This window comes from Clarias gariepinus, chromosome 26 (assembly GCF_024256425.1).
Source record: "Clarias gariepinus isolate MV-2021 ecotype Netherlands chromosome 26, CGAR_prim_01v2, whole genome shotgun sequence".
NCBI classification, from domain to species: domain Eukaryota; kingdom Metazoa; phylum Chordata; class Actinopteri; order Siluriformes; family Clariidae; genus Clarias; species Clarias gariepinus.
Window position 1 is genome coordinate 19086110 of NC_071125.1, and position 15185 is coordinate 19101294.

General features: G+C 37.2%; 1 protein-coding gene across 1 annotated transcript in view; it reads right to left on the bottom strand.

Annotated features, from left to right (window-relative positions):
- Positions 1 to 15185, bottom strand: part of LOC128514158 (contactin-associated protein-like 2) — a 208283-nt gene that overhangs the window by 58054 nt on the left and 135044 nt on the right. The window contains exon 14 of the mRNA XM_053487883.1: positions 694 to 850. Within this exon, the coding sequence (XP_053343858.1) occupies positions 694 to 850 (157 nt within the window). The remainder of the gene's footprint in view (positions 1 to 693; positions 851 to 15185) is intronic.

Below are 15185 nucleotides of genomic sequence, written 5' to 3' on the forward strand. Positions count from 1 at the left end.
TTTTTTGCACAAATTTCAGTCTTTACCTTACCTCCTTAACAACCCATGAGGACTGTTTTTTTTTTTTTTTTTTTTTTTACAATTGCAAAACAAATAACTTATTTATTTTAATTGCACATACAAATTTAATGACAATCTTGTCAAACATTGTTATTTTCTGTTAACGGTTCGATAGAAATGAATGCAAAACAAATCTGCAAATGAAAACAAATTAAAGTAGCAAATCAATATGGATAAAAAGGGCCCGGCTTATACAGTAAAACGAGGAAGAGTTCATCTGTGCTTGCGGTAGCAGTTGCTCTGTAGCAACTGAGCTGCATTAGAGAAAGCTTTAGATTCTGCTCTTTTGCTGTTTAGACATCCTTTTGACATTTTCAGCAAGGTGGACTTAAGCTACATATATATCAACTGTGTAGCAAACATACTTAGTACATTGTAAAGAAAATAACCAAAAGTTACTGAAGCATTTGTGAACCTGGCAAGAATTTAGTTTGGTTTATCATGAAACTCCCCTCCATCATTATTGAAAACGTGAATGATGTTTCCATGTCTGGAAAATGCGACTTCTTAATTCTGTGACTTGCCCATGACCTTACAAACTATGTATGTAGAATTTAAATCACATACTTCTACAAAAAAAAACTAACAAAAAAAACTGATGATTTGTTTATTAAGCACTGAACCATGCCTCACCACTGTTTCTGATCCGCATCGCAGTTGCACTGGTGTTTGGGGTTGATGCAGTTGCGCTCAATGCCACAGGAACATTTCTGGACCCCTGGCCCAGAGCCGCCCCAATAAAAGTGTTTCTCATTCCCTTTGCCAACCCACCATGTGTATGGAGTCCCATCTGTAACATACACAAAAACAAACAATAATAATAAAAATACTTGACAGCCAAATAAAATATGATAGTATGAGGGGTGTTCTAGTCAAACCAGGAAATTTCTTACATTTTTACATTTAGGCATTTGGCAGATGCTCTTATCCAGAGCGACTTACTTTTTTTAAAATCTCATTACACATCTAAGCAGTTGAGGGTTAAGGGCCTTGCTCAAGGACACAACAGTGGCAACTTGGTGGTTGTGGGGTTTGAACCTGGGATCTTCCGAACCGTAGTCCAATGCCTTATCCACTGAGCTACCCCTTATAAACCGCTTGACATGTAAATAAGACTTCAGAAGCACAGCACGGTGATGAGACTCTTAGCCCTAGTAAAACATCTGAATGGTGCAGTCATCGAGTGGAACACCCGATGGCTAACTTATCACAAATTTGTGGAAGAGACACAAACACCACTTGCACAGGATCTCGGATGGGAGTTATTGCCACATTCCATGTACAGTCCTGACCTCACTCCAAGCAATTTCCACATGTTCAAGCCATTAAAGGAGTTCAAGGCCAGTGTTTCAGATGTGAAGTGATGGCTCAGACATTCTAAGAAAATGGTCTTGATGGTATCCAAGCGCTAGTAAAACTCTGGAATAGGGATATTAGTGTAGCAGGGGATTATATGGGGAAATAAATGTTTTGTTTTTAAATAAATATTTACTCTTATAACTGTGTTCTGTTATTCTGCACAATCAAAAGTCCCAGGTGACATAAACACCCCACATAGTCACATAAAATCTAAAGTCGATGGGACACGCACTGAAAACTTAACAGAACAGGAGGTGTAATCATTCAGAAGGCAAATTTTATCACCCTGAGTAAATGTGCAATTATTATGCATCCTGTGCACACTGCAGCAAATGAAACAGGATTAATCTGATTAACTATAAATGTTAATCAGTACGAACTTCAGTGAGAATCTGATGGGAATAAAACACTGGCCCGAAGCTGAGATCATCCACTTTTAATACAGGATGTTTTTGAACGGGGAAAAATAATGCAGCTTTATATAAAAAAAAATTGTGTGTGTGTGTGTGTGTGTGTGTTTGAAAAATAGGAAAACAATGTTATTTTAAATTAAGGCAAAAGTCATAGTATATCACTTGCTCAATTTTATATACTACAGCTACTAATATGTCCCAAATACTTTAAAATGAGTACATGTACAGTACATTTAATTATGCATTAATGTCTATGGCAGAGATTAGTGATTTGTGGATTGCTCTTAATTAAAACAGAAAGAGTTGTAGGAGTTGTAAGGAAAAAAACAACAACTACTAAAGGCTACTATAGCACCATAAAATTACCAACCATGTTTGTGCTGATTATTAAACATACGTCTATTATATTTCTTCCAGCCTGAAACCACTTGTTCCATTCTTTTCTTTATCACCACAGTCTAATGAACCTGTAAGAAGAAACTCCCGTGACAATATCTCTATTGATCCACAGTGTGATGCAACTGATGCAACATGAGTTCCACTTTAATCCGCCCTTACAAACCGATTTGCACCCCAGAAGCTCACACTCGTCTGCTCTTTCATGACTCAATCAAAATGGCAGCTTCGTCATTCGGAACATCTACTGTATACCCTCCTTTATTTATAAGAAATATTCCAATGGAAATAAACAGGATGCAAGCAAAAGTTTTACCTTGATCTGAGCATGAGTGAGCAGTCAGATATGAAGCTCATGCTCGATAAACGTGTGGTGTGTCGTGATGCATTCGCAGCATCCTTAGTCATTGGTAGAGGTTTAAAGTAGATAGATGGTTTGTTCAAGTCTTTAGAAAACACTGCAGATACTGTACATATTAAAATAATGATAATTAAAAAAGTAACTGGTAAATAAAACTGGATTAAAACTAGTTGACACTTGTAATAGGTTTAACTGATATCACAAGTGTTGAAAAAATCAGCTAACTTCCAATTTAGATTTAAATTCAGCTACAAAAAGAATCAAGTAGTTACAATCTCAATCTAAAAAAAAAAAAAAACAACAACTAAGGAGATTGTTGCAATACCTGGAATTAGGTTAATACTTAACGAAGTCAATACTTTACAAAAACCTGAAAGGATAGTGCTAAACCATCAACTTCCCAGAAGACATATGGTAAAAAAAATAATCATGAGCGATGGTTCGGTGGTCCTTGGTGGTGACACGCTCATCTAGCACAAGTATTGGGCCTAGGGAATGCCTTAATATTGCAGCCCAAATGATCACTGATCCACCCCAATGCTTCACTTTGGGCATGCAACAGATCTTCTCCACATCCTAACTCTCCCGGATGTGGGAAAAACAGTGAAGGTGGACTCATAAGAGAACAATACATGTCTCACATTGTACACAGCCCAAGATTTTCACTGTTGGCACCATTGAAACCGAGGTTTGACATTAGCACGAGTGACCAAAGGTTTGGCTATAGCACCCAGGCCATGTACTGTACATTGACCCTGTCGAGCTCCAGACGAACAGTTTTGGTGGAAACAGTAAAGTGGAGGTGCACATTCAGTTCTGTGAGTTGGGAAGCTGTGGTTTTATGTTTTTTTGGATACAATCCGGGTTAGCACCCGGACATCCCTTTCAGACAGCTTCCTCTTGCGTTTCTCTTGTTGGATGTGGTTTGTCCTTCGGTATGCTGACATTATACTGGATCCTGTGGCTCTTGTTACATCACGGAGACTTGCTGTCTTGACAATTTGTTCTCTTTTAAACTCTGATATGTCACCCATAATGTTGTGTGCATTGCAATATTTTAAGCAGAACTGTGCTATTACTCTGCTAATTAAACCTTCACACTCAGCTCTTACTGGTGGAATGTGCAATTAGTGAAGATTGGCAACCAGGCAAATTTTGCCATGAAACCTCCAACACTAAATTGGGTAGTGTTTCAGTTTCATTTTCCAAGCCCTGTTCACACACACACACACACACACACACACACACACACACACACACACACACACACACATACATACATACATACATACATAAAAATACTGTATACAGTATATATAAACACTTCAATTCCCCAGCCTTCAGTTTGCTAGGGAGCATATATATCGGAGTTCAGACTCATCCTATTCTAGCACAAAAAGCAATGCACTCATCATGCATAGTGCCCACTGTCTAAGCCTCTGGAGGCAAATGTTATGATCTGGGATTGCTTCAGTTAGTCAGGTCCAGACTCAGCAATGTTATGTGGCAATAAAATGATGTCAGCTGACGACCTGAATGACCAGGCACAGGCATATCCCAGGACATTAATTACAAAATAGTGATTTTGGGAGCATAGGGAATCATTTGAACAAAATGTCAGACTTTTTTTTTTTTTTGACCAGGCAGCATATAATCTGATTTCTTTTTATTTCTTTATTTTTTTTTTTATTTCTTTATTTTTTTTTTATTATTATTATTTTTTTTTATACATTTAAGGGTAATAAAGTACTTTTTGGGGTCCATCTGATGTGACTCATCTCATCAAGAGGTCACAGCTTTCTATTTGTGCATCTGTCTTTCCTTTGGAGTTCACTCTGTCGCTTTTCAGAAGGAGGCAAACTGATGGAAATTGCTCCTTCTGAAAAGCCACCTGCAGGCTAACATTACATGACGGAATGGTGTAGGAGCACCCGGCCCTTAAGACGAGCTCAGACACAAACACACAGATCGATCAGGGCAGCGGTCATTCAGTATGTGAACTCACTTCTTTGTTGCTGTGCTATTGTCATGCCATTCATCTATTTAATTTTCGGTTCTTGCATTGTTGCGGGACGATATTTAGCTTTCCCAGGACTACATTATATATAGTAGCTGATCCTAAATGAGAAAAATCATTCCAACTTAAGGTATGTTTTGGGAGATGAACGGAAACTGGACATTTTAAAGAAAAAACAATTTCATGGAGAGAAATCTACTCAGGATTTTCGCACCTTTTCTAATGCAGAGCAAAATCTGTTACCTAAAATGTGTCCCATGCCTACTAATTTAATTTATTTTATCTCAGCACTTGGTAACCCAAACTGCAGTCAAGCAGCATGGAACAGTGGCAAAACATGGGTTTATTTTAATCAACACCTCAAAGAAGACATCCTGTCTAAACCCCTCTCCCTCGTGCTTTCTGTAACTGTGGGTTCAAGTCTTATTAGAATAAGCACGAACTTGCTAGGTAATAATCCGTCTGACCTCCACCGCTCCAAAGCACCTCAGTAATCCATCATCGCTGTTATGATGATTACCTCAGGCTCTTAATGATGTCCCACATTTTTCACAAGCTGAAACAATTCAACAATTGAAAATGAGGATTTATTGACCAGTGTTAATTAATCCTCATTTTGTGCAATGAATAGGGCATAAACATGTTTATTTTGCCGTCTTTATACTCCTTTATCATGTGGCAACATGTTCCTTGACATAATCTACATTTTGAAAGGCATCAGGAACAAATGAGAGAGAAAGAGCAAGAGACAGGGAGAGAAAGGGATGTGGCAGGTTGGCATAAAGCATGAAAAGGACAAAACACATTCTCCCTACTCAAGCAAAAAATCAGTAGCAGGGGCCATCAGGCAGGGAACAAGTATACATGCTCTGGGGAAGGGAAAGCAGTTTGTGTACTTTATACGTATTTCTTGCAATGGTTATGAAGCCTCTTTATTCATACATTTTCAGACTGCAATCAATTTGCTAGCTTCAAGTTGGCCTACAAACATATTGCCCACTTAGAAAGTTATATGGAATAAAATCCTTTGATGGAAATGATATACTGTAATACAAAAGTTAGTTCTGGCCAAGTAATCTGAGATGAGATGCATGCCATGAGTTCTGATAATAGAGCACAACAGTCTCACAACAGAACTGCAAAGAAAGGAGACCAGGTGCCTGCCTAAACCCTCATTTAAAACCCGTCATGGAAGCACTTTGAGCAAGAAGACATTTTTGATAACGTTTTTGTCTCCTTAGTAAGTTCTTCAAAGTAATTCAGTATTGCCTCCGAACCGTCTATATTGATTTGCTCATAGCTAACGGTGCTACAATGCTAATTAGCGTCTAACACAAGGCTAAATCCCAAATCCCTCTTTAGCTCCTGATCAAGGACACTCTGTGTTTGGATCAATGAATTGAACCCTGCACATAGTTACTAGAGTTCCATTTTGTGCTATTTTGGATTCAATCCCAGAATAGCTGTCTAAAGGCTAATCAGCAACAGTTGATGATATAAAGTGGAAATATTATATATGATATGGGATGTGGTGACTCAGGTGGCTAAGGCTCTAGATTGTTAAATTGGAAATCTAGGTTTCCGGGTTGCCATTGGTGATTGCCACACCCTATATCATCGAGCCACTGCTCTCAAACCTGGTTACAAAAATAAGAGGGGGGCAGCAGGAAGAGCATCCAGCTTAAAACCTGTGCCAAGTTGTGTGCACATCGGATGGTCGGCTTTGGTGAAGCCTTGATTAGAGCAACTGAGAAAAAGGTTTGTTAAGTGGAAATATTGTAAGATTTACAGGATTGGTTACCATCTCTATGGTTTATTCTCCTTAGCTCTTGCCTATATACAGTAATATCAGTAAGAATTTAAACCTACTGTACGTCCATCCTGTTAATTACACGAACTGTCCGTCACTGTCAGTCGCCAGCTTAATGCTAGTTCCGCCGGTCAAAGTAGGGTAAGTTTATGTATTTAACTGGTTAAATTAACAAACAATCCATTATCTGTTAATTAAAAAAATGGTAATTGTGGAACTGTTTATAGAACTAATATCGTACTTGAGGTCATGCTGTACTGAATATCAGTGCCTAGTGCTTCATTTTATATATACACTACCGTTCAAAAGTTTTAGAACACTTGCAAATTTCTTTGTTTTTGTTAAGTGATTTATTTTCTATAACAATACTGGGGATTTCAAAACTATAAAATAACACATATGGAATTAGGTAATTACGTAACAACAACAAAAACAACAGTTAATATATTTTAAGACACAGAGGTCAGCCGTGTATATATATATATATATATATATATATATATATATATATATATATATATATATATATATATATATTCACTGCAAAAGCTCTCCCTTTTGTTTGATATTGTTTAATCATTTGACAGCTATCATTTTTTTCTTTCGGGTAGTAGTCCGCTTATCTTGAAAGTCTCTGCAAATTACTACCATTCAAGCACATCTCAAACAGCTTTGTTTGCAGAAGCCTCCACAACTATTAAATTGCTGCCTCAGATAAAAAGATCTCAGTAGGTAGCAAAAGCACATTGCATTTGGGTTTAGATATAAAATAAAGATAAAACAGAGACAAATACAGTAGAATAAGGAAAGAAGAAGAAGAAGAAGGGGGAAAAATAAGGGGGAAAAAAAGGAAAATTCATTTCAGTTTCAAGTTCTGATATAGTTGTTGACACGTCAGACAGTAGGGCACTCTTTTGTATGAAGTTTTATAATAAATGAGGAAAGTTTTAAAGCCCAATTGCTTTCAAGCTTTTTCGTAAGAGATTTAGAACAGAGCTTGATAAAATTCAGGTAAATTGGACACCTCATCCATCATCATTCTCCATCAATCAACACAATCTACAATTTAAAAAAGAGACATGCCTTGTTTTTTTCATATATATAAAATCTCAGAATTTTACTCTGGTCTTTACTGAAAGGTACTGTAGGATAGGAATTATTGCAAAAAATCCGGTATTGTCATGGCTGATCCCCTACGATACCGGATTTTTTGCTCTTCCTCAATAAGGTGGATCATATAAACATTGTATAGTGTATTATTTGCAAAAAACAAAAATTTAAATAATAATAACAATAATACATTTAATGAAGCTATGTTGCTTCTGAACAAACTCTGGAGCAAGACCAGCACCTCACATTTAATTAATTTTGTCAAACTGAGGTGTATTGAGTTAAATTTGTTAAAAAATAAGAAAAAAATTATAATACCACATGTACTGTATATCTTAATAAATAAAACATTTCCAGGTGTTTTGTTCCCTTCACACCACTGCAGTTTGTTATTGATTATGACTTTTATAAATGACATTTCATGATCCACCTGTTGTGATGTCTGTTTTGTCTAAAGTTGTGGAATGTCAGTGAAACGACAAAGATCCTGTTATCAGTTGTGGTATAGCAGCTATAAACAGACATTTCTTTATGCAGTTGAGCATTTTTTTTTAAAAACAAGAAAAAAAAAACATTGTTTATGTTATGATAATGATGTCAATGAGAGCTTCTTATATTATATACATATTATACAATATTATATGATAATATATTATATTAGAATATACACGTCACTCAGCGATAGCATTAACATGACAAAACAGATATAACAATTGTATACTGATGACATGATCATAGGCACCCAATGCCTGAAGGGCCAAAAGCCCACCCTGTGCATTCCGATCCCAGAGAAAAGCCAATGCGGCACAAAAATCGCTGAAAAAAAACTACACACGGGGCCAAGCAGGCAAAGAGCCCAAAGCCAACAGCACCCAAAGAATCCGCTGTGATAATAATTTGCATTGTAATGTTATGCCTGATTGGTATAAAACATTAAAGACTGGAGCTGATGTTTAAAGCTGATGTCACTAGAGCTTTTATTTCCTGTGCATTTTTTGTTTTTAACAAATTCACAAGGCAGAGTACTGTGGTACATTTAGAGTCACAAAGGTTCAGTAATAGGGCAAGTCTGTGGATTTTTCTGAAAAAGAAATCTGAAATTTGAGAACCGGGAATGACATTTTATGACCGAATGCCCACTCCTAAGCTATGTTTCTATCTTCCAGAAGTTGGCCCTCTGCAAAGTCAGATTAAAGTGACACTGTGAGATTTTTTTTAGCTACTGTAAAACATTTCAGAAAGCCACAGAGTGCACAACACCTTTAAAAATCATTTTGCAAACATTTTGAGTGTAACGAAGGGAACGCAGGTGACCACAGATCATTTTTTTTTGTCCCTTTACAGAGATTTTCCCGAATCCCCTGGAAGAATGTTCACCTTTACGCCTTGACGTCTCACGTCAGTAAATAGGATTGTCTCCAAGTGGTTTCTGAAGGTGACACTCTAAAAGAAAGGGGTGAGAATAGAGAAAGCATTTGCGGATTATCACGGCTGTAGAGAGTAGCAGGGAGTCACAGAGTGAAAAGATTAGCCTTTAGACTTGCCGGAGAAAAGCTACATACTGTTCAGAACTGCAGGGATCTCAATTTCTTTCTAAAAGCATCTCAGGAAATAAAGGGGGGGGGGGGGGCGTAGGGGGGACAGGCATGACAGTTTTTTTTTTTTCTTTTTTTTTTTTTCCACTGCAGGATAAAATGGAGGACAGCTTGGATAAGCCACACACATCTGACAATAAAGCATGACCTTGTGCTTCACTGTGACATCACTTCTTTTTGGATATTTCTAATAACTCCCTGATGGAGGAAAATGAAGTGGCAGGTCTTATTGTGATTTAGTAATAAGCCAAGGTTTTTTATAGTCCAGCATTTCATCTGGGACTGGACGTCTAATACATTCTTTCTGTTAAAGCTACAGTTCATATCCAGCTTCCTACAACTGAAAAGGATTTTTCTTCTCTCTCTCAAGGCACATAGTGAACGGTTGAGAAATACTGCATAAAATCTGCATATATTTTAGTCACCCGATTCTCAGAATTCAAAATACAATATTAAATCACTATTTAATGAAATACCATAGTAGTTTAAATTCCTGTTTCGATCAAGCAAAGCAAGCAGTTCGGACTGAATGTGAAATGGGATATACCATAGATATATGGTATCACATTATATGGTATGTGCAAAAAAAAAAAAAAAAAAAAAACGTTTTCCAAGGTGTGTTCAAGTGAAACCAGGATGGATGAAATTTCTCCATGAATGATGGCATTTAAACCAATTGACATTTATAAAAGACTTCAAGCGTATATGGTGATGAGACTTTTAGCCACAGTAAAACATTAGAATTTTCCAAACATTTTATATCCATGAATGTTGATCCCAGCTGAGTTGGCTTGGGGCTTGCAAGAGACACATTCTTTTTGGAAACTACAATATACACACACAATCATTCATGAACACCTTATTGTTAGTTTTTTGGCTGCTCCCGTCAAGGGGTCACCACAGCGGACCATTTGAGCCGCACAACAACTTTGTGAAAAAAAAAACAACAGGTTTTACGCCGGATGCCCTTCCAGACGCACCCTCCCATTTTATCCGGGCTTGGGACATGATCTGCATCCAGTGGTTGGGGTTTGGGCATTGGCTGGGAATTTAACCTGGGCCTTCTGCGTGGCAGGCAAGAGACCTACCATGGAGCCACCAATCAGCACCACTTGAATGTTAAAGAAATTTGGCTAGAGATTTGGTACAGTCCTGACCTCAATCCAAGCCATTTCCAAAGGTTTAGGCCATTAGAGGAGTTCCTGGAAGGCCTGTGTTTCAGACATGAAGCAAGCAGCACTCTGAAATCTTTCTACCTTAAATGGTATTTACTGTAAGCAATAGTAAAATGCTGGGATGAGTGCATTATTGTAGTTTAGGATCATGGGGAGAAATAAATATGTTTTTTTTTTATTATTATTATTCTGAACAATCAAATGTCCTGGTTTGAGTCGAACATCCCTTCATATTTTCTATATCTACTTAGTTTTCACATTTGTAGATTAATGATAAAGGTATTATTCATCATTTGTGCTGAAGTCTGGAGTCTGGGAGTGATTTCAGTGTTGTTGAGTTTGGGGGTCCAATACAATTGGTGGACCTGAACTAAGTTGTTGTGTAAAAGGGAGATAAATGATTGACTATACAAATATTTGGATCATACAATCAAGAATTCAAGCAAAACAAAATGTGTATATAAAACTAGGTGTAAGGTGCATGAGAGGCAGTATATGTGAGTGTGATATCGGCATGCATAAAGCAAATCAAAATACATGCAGGCAACATCAAAAAAGGATAATCCTTACTCGAAATCTAAAAATGGACAACTTTTTTTTTTTAATGGAATAACATTTCAATGTAATAAAAGCTGGAATAACCAATGAGACTATAGAGATGAGACCAGGACTAGAATCATAACAAAGCTGTGAAAAAACAAGCATAAGAACGAGGTTAGGGAAATGCGGTTGCTCTACAGGGTTTACTCTTTGAAATAGGAATTCATGAATCATGAATCAAATGGAGCCAATTAAACCGAAGCCCTCTGGTCACTGCTTTAAGAAATTCTAGTCGGACAAAGACCAGTGAGCGAAACCAGAACCTGCTGGAAAGATTATATCAGACAGTTGGCTTGGAAACGTGTAGGGACATGTCAGAAGGACATGATGTCTCTGGCTGAAGGTAGACAAGTCATATCCGAGCTTGTGACCCACATCAGGAACAGTGTAAAAAGAAATCAAATGAAAACTATAATAGAGTAAAAGTGAAGTGATAGACCCTTTGAAGAAGCTCTCCTCACTGGAAGCTGTACTAAAAGCATTTATAATACATTTTTCATTGGTCCGAGATTTATGCAGGATGTCAGGCTGAAAGCTTTTTACCCGAACCTTTAAAACTTTTCCTGCTGTTGGATTGTTTAACTGAAGAGAGGAGGAGAATGTCAGATCACTAGGAGGCGAAACTAATTGCCAATAACAGGTTTCTACTTTTACAGTGGCACGTAGTGACACCTGCTAACACGGCTAACAAGAAACTTGTGGCAGACAGAAAGAAAAAGCAGATTAAAAAACAAAAAAGCAACCCAGTGTACAATACCTCTACAGTATGGATGAAAAAACTTGGTGTATTACATGATACAGCTATGTGAGTAGAACAGAAATGTTTGAGCTTACTTTTTTTATTGTTTTATTGGAAATGTTTAATAAAACAATGAATTACTATTTATAGCCACAACAAACCCAATTAAGAAAAAATAAACCAAAACGCACACAATATTAGGCTGTCCGGGTCATGGCCATATTATACTGCATGTAATAAAATGTCTACAGCTTTAGTGGAAATACTGTATGGTAACCCTAAAGGGCAAAGCATCTCTCCTATGCTTTTATGTGTTTATGCTTTTTCCTGTGTATTTGAGTTTGTTCCAGATATTTCTGGGGCATTGGTAGCTTAGGGGGCTAAGGCACTGAGTTGTTGATCGGACCCAGCTCTACCAGGTTGCCAGTGTTAAGCAAGGCCCCTTAACCCCACCTGCTCCAGGGGTGGGTATCATGGCTGACCCTGCACTCTGACCCCAGTTACAGTACGCTGGGTTATGCGAAGAAAGAATTTCACTTTGTAGTAATGTATGTGTTACAAATACAGGCTTAACTTAACATTTCTAGAGCTGAACATCAGTACAGTATAAGAACATGGTGAGGAACAAATCTCAGGACACTAGACTAGAGGCTTTTACAAATCATGCCAAAACATTACCTCCTGTGCACAAGTCCATGAGAAAACACTTAACAATAAAGTGCAAGCTGCAAAGGTGAAGACGCGGGTGGATTTTGGATTTAAACAACCCCTGAAATATTTTAAATATTAGAATACATAAAAAATTATATATGAAGTTGTAAACTATGGTACACTGTACCTACAGTATACAGTACATGCAAATAAGTCATAATAGCATGTCTTCTTTGATTGACAGGCAAACATTCAACCTTTTATATTACTAACTCTGTGTAAACATGTTTGAATAAGATGACAGAGGTTAATTCAATTCAATTTTATTTCTATAGTGCTTTTAACAATTGTCATTGTCGCAAAGCAGCTTTACACTACCAAAAGAATTATTTAAGTTTGTATAGAATGTGAATGTGTATGAATCAAAATGGTCAGAAGGAAGAAGTTACAGGTCTGTGAGAGCCAGAAATCTTGCTTGTTTGTAGGTGACCAAATACCTATTTTTCCACCATAATTTGCAAATAAATTCTTTAAAAAAACCTACAATGTGATTTTCTGGAATTCTTTTTTTTTTCATAGTTGAAGTATACCTATGATGAAAATTACAGTACAGGCCTCTCCTATCTTTTTAAGTGGGAGAACTTGCACAATTTGTGGCTGAATAAATACTCTTTTTGCCCCACTGTATTAGCTAAACAATCATGGCTGCCAACTTTTTAGAAAAACCTTGGAGTGAGATTCTGAAAATAAATACATTGGTTCGGTGTGTACACGACACCAGGTCTCCACTGTGCATGCCTAGCCATTTTGTCTAGCACTAATCAAACACCTTACCCTACATGGATCAGGTTCTGTATGGGCTCCCTACCATTTTTGAACCATATACAGTATTTGAACCACACCTTTACTTACGTACTGTAGCCCTCCTGCCCCGGGGACCCTGATTAGTCGGTCCTACTGACCACCAACAGCCCAACCCAATGATACCCCTAAGAGCAATACATTTGATCAGACAGAAAACAATTAATTGCTATTTATAGCCACAACAAACCCGATTAAGGAAGAATAAAACAAAACGCACACAATATTACTTAAAATGCAGCAGTCGAACATTACTTGAAATGGAGCCGCGGAACAGAGTAAGGAAAATTAGGGAGAGCAGAAACAGATAAAAAAAAAGGAAAATCAAGATATTATAAATTGTAGGATGTAGAAGTCCACCAAAGTGGATCAGCCAGTAGTCCTGAGGGTGTGAGTGTATGATCATTCATGTTGCCAAAGCTCAGAATCAAGTCACAAAATCACAGAAAAACAATAACAAATGAAGGCTAAAAGAAAAGAAAAGGAAAAGAATTTCATATTTAAAGTGGGATTGTGCTGGATGTATGTTTCTCTCTTTCACTTGTGCACAATTCTCTATTAAACAGTTTTGTTAGCTTTTTTTTTAGTGTTCTTCACTCACTTACTCATCTATACCGCTTGATCCTGTGTACAGGGTCACAGGGGTTTGGAGAATATCCCAGGAGACTTAGGGCAGGAGGCATGAATGTGGTGCCAATCCATCACAGGCCACACACACACTCATTCGGACATAACAGGCAATTTGGGAACGCCAATCAGCATGTCTTTGGACTGTAGGAAAAAACCCACCAAGCCTGGGGAGAAGATGCAAACTCCATGCAGACAGAGGCGGGAATCGAACCATGACAACAGTGCTAACCACTAGGCCACTGTGCCTTCTTTTTCATTGTTGTTATGAAAATAAAAAGTGCTTGATGCTTGATTAAATTCAATGCAATATTTTAATGTCACTATGAATATTCACATGTATTTTCCTCTTTGGATAATACTACTGTATGTCATTGCCATCACTTACTCTGTTAATGCTCCAGCTGGTGTGTAATTTTACTGTAGTCTGCAAATGCATTTGAATGTTGATTTATTTTAATACAGTGTTGATCTGTTCAGCACTATTATGACTTCCAATTATTATCTCTTTTTTGCGTTTGACTGATGGCTTCACGCAGCTGGAAATGTGTGTCAATTGAAACCAGATTATGCAAATATTATTCCTTTTCACTTGGAAAGAACAAAGTGTCAGAGCATCGCCGGCCGCAATGCACCTACGTGTGCAAAGGAAATCCTGTTTCTTTCACCAACAATATGAATGCGTGAGAAGTTAGAAGTGTGAAGTAAAAGCGTTTAAAGATGAGTGATGGCATGAGTCTCTAGCTCAATGAGCGATATAAATAATTCTACCTTGAACCATCACTAAAATTTATGCATGGCGACGCTCCTGACTAGATGTACTACATTAATGAAAAACCTTGCATACTGTACATGAACGAATATTAGAGTTTCTTTTAAAGAAAATTAGTCGATATACTCCGGATCAGAACTGAGAATTAGATACAAATGGATTACAGTTGGAGAACAAAATAATTGAATATAGATATTCTCCTACAGTTTTTGTAGGCAGTACAGTGGATTTCTATTCACTATATTTTAATAGAGAAGTTATTTGGATGAAAAACTGTGTGTGGGAAAAAAGGAACAGTAAATATAGCTGCAAGGATTTTCTTGTCCTTTTCTCTGGCAGATGAGCACTTCACAAACTTCACACATAACAAAACATTCGAACAGCTTCTCCTGATCCAACACAAAAAAAAGAAAAAGAAAAAAGAACTCAACATGCCCGGGGACAGAACGGCTTCTGTTTTATTGCCTTCTCAAAAAAAAAAAAAAAAAAAATTCACAAGCTCAACACCTTTCACATGCAGATGGGGAAAAAAATGTGGAAATAAAAGTGGAACTCTTACAATAGTGTTTTTGAAATCCTTGGGCATATATACTGTATATAATATATTCACATACATATTGTACTGTAGATCTACAGTAA